A 6,957-nucleotide genomic window follows, 5' to 3' on the forward strand; every position below is an offset into this window, starting at 1 on the left:
GATTTTATTCACTTGAAAAAAAAAGAAAAAAAAAGATGTGATTAGAATTTCTATAAACAGATATTGTACAGTAAATAATATATCACAGATATTTGTTCACAAATTCAACACTGGCTTTCCATGTCAGATGTGAGCTGTTTTCATTTCAAAGACACTTTCTGCAATTTCTATTGCGGTTTTAAAGGTGTTATTTTTTACTGGTCCTCTAGTCCTCCTCTGCTTCTGATCCTTCCTCATTCTACAAAGAAAATTAAATCCAGCAATTAGTATTCACATATCGAATCTGACAATTCATCAGCCCAAACTTTGCTTTAGCTTGCAGATATATAACTTTATGGGTAAATTTGGATAGGCATGTCAACGAGAATTTTCCCTTAAGGCTACATCTGCAACCATATTTATTAGAACATAAATTCAAAATTCATTTTAATTTTGATTGCAAGACACAATTTGATGGGTAGAGAATTTAGTTTAATCATTAAATACAGCTAAGCTAGGAGAAAACATGACTTGCAGACTAAAATTTTCAGGTACTCCAGTTTATTACATACAGATTACTTTCTTTTGTATCATTACCTATATATTTTTTTAAAATTTATTTTTATTCAACTACTGTATGGGTGCCTCTACATGCATTATTAAATTTTTTTAAAATACAAATTACGTTATTCAAAGATAAAAAATCATCAAAATTCCTGCTGTCTGTATTATATATTGACCTAGAAAATCATCTTACATATATAAATACTTGTCTGACATAAATAAAATCTGATCCACCACGATGAAAAAGTCAAGTGTACATGTAAAATAAGAAGGTATATACATGACTCAAAAAAGAAGAGAGATAGAACAGACCAAGTACAAGTGTACTGGTAGGTTGATGTTATACATTTATTTAATATATATCTGTGTTACAAATACACTATACACCTCAGAGGGTGTCAGGACAATGATTTACCAAAAGATTGATTTATGTTTAAATAAAAGATTATATCAGTACATTTTAAAGATCCCAAACAAATTAATAGCTCAATCAATTCAAATTACTGTAGATAAATATGAATGTTAAGACTCCAAGTTGTATAATGTATTTGTTTCACTACAAGCCACCATAATAACCAACAGACTACAGAAGATACACAAGAATGGCACTACAGATCTGCTCCCACATCGTACAAAAGGCAAGCAGAGCAATTAAAAGCATCAAAGCACTATTTATAGGACATTAGGTAAAGATTGAACAATCCTCAGCATAGATGTAGTTCAATAACTCTTGAAATCTGGGACTAACATTAGCATAAACAACCATTAATTCAGCTTCATATATATTTATAAAAGAAAATGTGTAAAAGGCTAATACCTGTATATAAAAAGAACATTTCAATTACAAATTGGTATAGTAATCTTCGGTTCATTGGTAAAACAAAGCAACATTATTTCTTCATGTTTTTCAGTTCTTAATATTTTCTTAATATTTTACACAATTCTCCACTTTTCCTTAACTTTTTATCAAAATCAGCATAGCAAAATGCTCTAACTTTGTGAAACATTTGGAAATTTACTCAAAAATATGTATGATAATTTTAGTTTGGATTAATTAAGTTATGAAGAACATACAATAGGATATGATAACAATTTTGAACACAAATAATTTTAGCATTCTGAGGATTGAACAACCTTAAAACAAAAAAGAGGCAGCCAGAGTACATTTGTTCTACATGTTCTATCAACAAGAATGAGTGTATTTCCATTGAAGCAATCACTACAGTTATACATTATACATATGTATCACCTTGCTCTCCTTCTGTTGTATTCTGTAATTCAAAGGTAATTACATGTAACATGAAACCTTATCTCAAAACACATTTATTGAAAATGTCAGTGCATTGGTGTTTGACGTTAAAAATATTTCTTTTAATTATAAAACTAATCATAGAGTATGGGATAATTTTATCATTAAGAAAATATTTTTAACATGAAGCACCTCTGTGTGTCAGTGTGAGAATCCTACTTCAGAAATCTATAGTTAAATAAGACTTGTAAAATTCGACTGAGGTGACTCCACATGAGATGCTAGATCCTGTATATACATGTAGTGTATTGTAAGACTGCAAATTAAAACAATGCTGTGACATCATTCCTTATATGTTCTTACACTCATTCTAAAAATTTACTTTTGATTGTCTGACATTGGTGAGCTTTGCATCTGTCCTATATTAAACTTGATATATATAAAACCGTTGCAGCCCTGATCGTACTGTCTCAGATGAGTCAACAAGTGTAAGATATATATATGACTTTACAGTTCTGTCTCATAATAATATCAGACAGTTTTTGGCATAGTGCCACAAACTACACATTTTGTATCTGGCATAAATCTGATGTGTAATAGATTTACAAGTCTTATTTGAATGAGCTCCTACCTCCGCTGCCAGCTCCTCCTGTCGCCTCTGTTCGTAGATCTGTTCTGCCTCCTCGCGCTCCTCATCATTATACTCCTCCTTGTCCAGCCTCTCAAGCTTCCTCAGAGTGATCAGAACCTCGAGGCGATAATCCTCCTCCTCAGCAGCAGGGTTCTCTGCCAGAAAGGAAAATCAGCATAAAAAAATTGTCAAAAAAAATCCAATTTAAAATCAAACTCGGGTTATATTATAAAAAAGGGTATTCAGTGATTTTACATGAAGATCCAGGCCAATTTTGCCAATTAACAAAATTGAGGTGGATAATCATAATCATTAAAACTGTGGAAAAATTGAATCCTGCCTCCTCTTTATGAGATTCCTGTATAAGCTAGCTCCTGCTCCAAAGGTCATATATGTACTGTTAATGTGTTGTTTGTGCCTATATAAATTTCATACCTGATAGTACCAGAGCTCTCAACATTGGCAGAGGCTGAAGTTTCTGTAATTCTTTTAGTGATGTGATGTTGTTTCCTCTGTAAAACATAGTATATGAAAAATACTTTTATTTTATAACCATCAAATTTCATTCTTAATTATCACTATCTTTAATTTTCCAGAGTGTAATCTGATATCCAAATCACCAAACTATACTTTTTTAAAATCTATATCACAACACTTTTTTAGCATGTTTTAAATAAAGTACCTTTGAAATGCCTTTGTTAAATAAGCAAACACTGTACAAATGATTCAAAAAAAGACCGTTTCGTAATTTTTGCAAAGTATGATAAATTCATCTCAATAAAAGTAACTTGATCTGAAGAGCTGGATAATGTCTAAATGCAAAAGGCAAATTATTGGATCAAACTTGATATTTCACATTTCATTTGAGAACTGATTGCTTCAGTATCTGAAGCATCATTAGTGGCATATATAATCACCTGAAGTTGACGTATTGTAGCATCTTTAAATCCTCAACAAATCCATCTAAAGCTTCTAACTGGTTGTCTCTCAGATGTAGAGTGGTTAAACTCTGAAGTCTGTTCATGCCTTCAACTTTCTTAATTGTATTAGCTGCCTGTATTGGATAAAATATATAGTTCCATTACATATTCCATATGCATAAAATTCGATGAATAAAATTAACATGTTCAAAACTGTAAAAGTAGTTATTTACACTTATTAAGAATGCATTTATGAAGCTGTCGTATATAATATGCATGGCTATAAAATACTGTATTGCAGCACTCCATACACGAGTTGTTCCCCTTTCTACAGCAGTTTCCATATGACTGTAGATTACAAGATTTTAAATTTCTTTGTAATTCAACAAACCATTTTTTTTGGGGAGAGAGAGAGTGAGATAGAGAGTGCCCATAAGAGTTGATTTGTTTACTGTAAATCATTAACTAAGTATGTCAATTCAAATCACCTAGCATTCTTAAAACAAATGAGTCCATAGCATCAAAATAGCATGCATTTGGATGTAGGCTAAAAGCTTTATTATGTTTTTGTCTAGTTTAAATTTCCCCCATGTGTAAATAAGAACTTTTACTGAGGTTAAAATTGAATTCTTCAATATAAAAAAAAAACAGGAAATATTTCCATTTTCTTACAAGGAACAAGTTCTTCAGATTTGGAAGACAAACTCCTTCTGTGGTCTCCAGTTTGTTTCCTCTCAGCTCCAGTGTGTGTAAACGGGACAGTTTAACTGGATCTAGACCTGATATTTGGTTTATTTCATTGTCTGCAAAAAAATTTATTAAAAATCATATATAATAAAAGTATTTGTTTACTGTTTCCATGCACAGCAATATATTGGTAATTCCAGAGCTACATGTCCAGAGCCTCTCTCTCTCTCTCTCTCTCTCTCTCTCTCTCTCTCTCTCTCTCTCTCTCTCTCCCTCTCTCTCTCTCTCTCTCTCACCTTGCATAGAAAAGAAATATCAGACAATTATATTTTAAAAACAAATTTAATTAACGAGGCCAGGTCTAATTTGTTCTGCCCTAGATTTTTTAATGTAATTTTTTACATAATGATTTAAGATGAAAAAATCGGACATTTACCACATCGTTTGTTTAGGGTATCATCTCAAAGTTTATTAATTTTTAACATAGGACCCTATGGGATTTTGCTTGAAATATACGGTATCAATTTTGCACATAAACTTCTGCCCTAGGGATTTCTTTATCTGTTCTACATTTGAAATTTATTGCTAAAAGGCATTAAATGGTCAAATAAAAAAAACCTTTTACCCCCTGGTTTCTTCCTGGGGTCTTATCAAAGTTGTTTTTGTATGCCCAATTTCCCAGATTTGTCAGATAATCACAATTTTTCATTTGACAAAGGTGGAAATGGTGAACTTTACAGTATCATTAAAACATTCAGACATATTTATATAAGTAATAAATAAATATATAGCATCACATATCAAGTGTCATTAACACAAAATACATGGTTATTGTCTTAAAATACATCATGTATTAAGCTATATTTAGGTGGGGTAAGAAAACATGACAGAGGACTATAGGCTTGCTGAACTCTCTTCACGTTTTTGACTCGAGCCCAAACATAGCTTATACTTCAAGACTTTTATGTTTTTTCTACAATATAACATCAATTTTATGCCTCAAATGAGCTTATTTCGACTAATTTTGCTGAATATCTGCAGTTGAAGCCAATTTTTGCTGAATATCTGCAGTTGAAACCATAACGCCATGGCGTCAACCAAGCAAAAAGATGACATCACAATGCAAATAAAACGCTGCGCAAAAACTGTACTGAACTGTACTCTGCCTCGTTAAGCTAAAATTTGCTTGTTTAAATATGACCCAACTTAAATTGAAACAAAACTGCTCCTGATCATTTCATATAAAAATTGTAAGTAGTGAATAGCTTTCCTTGACATTAAGTCACTAATTTGTTTTATACTGGTTGTTTAAGATAATTAATAGATCATATTACAATTAAACAACCTTATATTCTTTATCACATAATTTTCATTTTCTTTTTTTCAAACAGGATCAAAATATAACAGAAAATTTCATTTTAAAAGTTCAAAGCATTGAAATTTGTCTTTGAACAATGAAATAATAATATTTCAGAGGAGATACTCTCCATCAAATAAAATTATAGTGTAGCATTCTAACTTTCATATCATAATATCAATGCATTTTTGTTTAACAAACTCTGAGTTTCCTCCCTTTGATCGCAATATGTCTTACCATTCAGACTCAGGTGTTCCAACATTGGGTGATTAACTCCTTCCAGTGATTTTATTTTATTTTTGTTGAAGCTGGCAATTTGTAAGAATGGCATCTCTTCTAACTTTGCTGACACAAGTAAATTATTGTCAGCTTTCAATGTCAGTAAATGAGTTAAAACACTAAGTGAACTGATATCTTTTAGTTTATTCCCACTCAGGTCAATGTATCTCAGGTGAATAAAGGCTTTCAAGATACTGATATCTGTAATTTCTCTGTAATAAGAAATTTTAGATTAATATAAATCAAAGTTTTTAAGTTGAAACAAATGAAACACTATCAGATATCACAACGTTCAATATTAGCTTAAAATTGCTGAACACTCTTCACATTCAAGTCTAATATTGCTTATATTATTTCATAACAATGATCCTGTATCATATTTTCACAATTGATGCCTCAAGCAAGCTATTTTGACAAATGAAGTGTCATAGCTGCAGATCTGTAGCTCTACAGGAAAACTTAGGTTGACATGACGTAGAAATTTCCCATGAAGCTACGGATTGCTCTGCAGCTACCATTTATGTTTGTGCAGAACAATAAATATAATGTAATTCAGATGAATTCACATTTCATAAATGCATGTAATGCGATATTAGGCAATGTGACCAAATATAAATTTTTTATTCAGTCAATGCAAGGGACAATTGCATAACATAACATATCCTGCACTTGGATATTTTCTTCAACAGCAGTCACACCGTATAGCATAAATCATTGTACATTTGTACCTTTCATGTATATCCAATCTGACAAATGCATGGGCCAAACCATCACCAGTTTTACAGAGCAGTGAGAGGCATTCTCCAACAGTTTCCTCTGTCAATGGATTTTCAGGAACTTTCTAAAAAACAATTGATCTAGAACATTTATCAAATACTTGTTAGCCAGTGTGTCAGTCAAATATCTCTTATAAAATTTAAAAAAAAAAACAAACAAATAATATGGTGGCAGTTTTATGAATTTGGTGTAAAACTGTTAATTATTAAAATAAGTGTTTTTCATAGGAGTTGTGTATTTGCTTGTTTACATAGTAGAATATATAAAGTCCCACAGATATAGTGCTGCAGTGGTAATTGTACTGCATGTATAGATGATAGGAGAGAGAGAGAGAGGGAGAGAGAGAGAGAGTCTTCAATTTACCTCTTCTTCCTCTTCCTCTTCTTGTTTTTCTTCTTCTCCCAGCTTCTCTTCTTCTTCACCTAACTGTTCCTCTTCGTCCCCACCCTTGACTTCCTCCTCCTCCTCTCCTATTTGTTCTTCGGTGTCCGACATCTTTTTTAAGTTAAAAGTT

General features: G+C 31.7%; 1 protein-coding gene across 2 annotated transcripts; it reads right to left on the reverse strand.

The window, feature by feature from the left end:
- Nucleotides 1-25: 25 nt before the first annotated feature.
- LOC128187264 (leucine-rich repeat-containing protein 23-like) lies at nt 26-6,954 on the reverse strand. Of its 2 annotated transcripts, XM_052857578.1 has the most exons (9): nt 6,807-6,954; nt 6,395-6,507; nt 5,625-5,878; nt 4,016-4,146; nt 3,341-3,477; nt 2,859-2,935; nt 2,424-2,578; nt 1,793-1,814; nt 26-238 (listed from the first exon to the last, which is right to left on the reverse strand). In XM_052857578.1, exons 1-9 carry the CDS (start codon nt 6,936-6,938, stop codon nt 234-236), a joined length of 1,026 nt encoding a protein of 341 aa, XP_052713538.1. In that variant the 5' UTR covers nt 6,939-6,954; the 3' UTR covers nt 26-233. The 2 variants fall into 2 exon arrangements, with proteins under 2 accessions (XP_052713538.1, XP_052713536.1); XM_052857576.1 differs by lacking the exon at nt 1,793-1,814.
- Between the last annotated feature and the right edge of the window lie 3 nt (nt 6,955-6,957).

This window comes from Crassostrea angulata, chromosome 6 (assembly GCF_025612915.1).
Source record: "Crassostrea angulata isolate pt1a10 chromosome 6, ASM2561291v2, whole genome shotgun sequence".
Taxonomy (NCBI): Eukaryota; Metazoa; Mollusca; class Bivalvia; order Ostreida; family Ostreidae; genus Magallana; species Magallana angulata.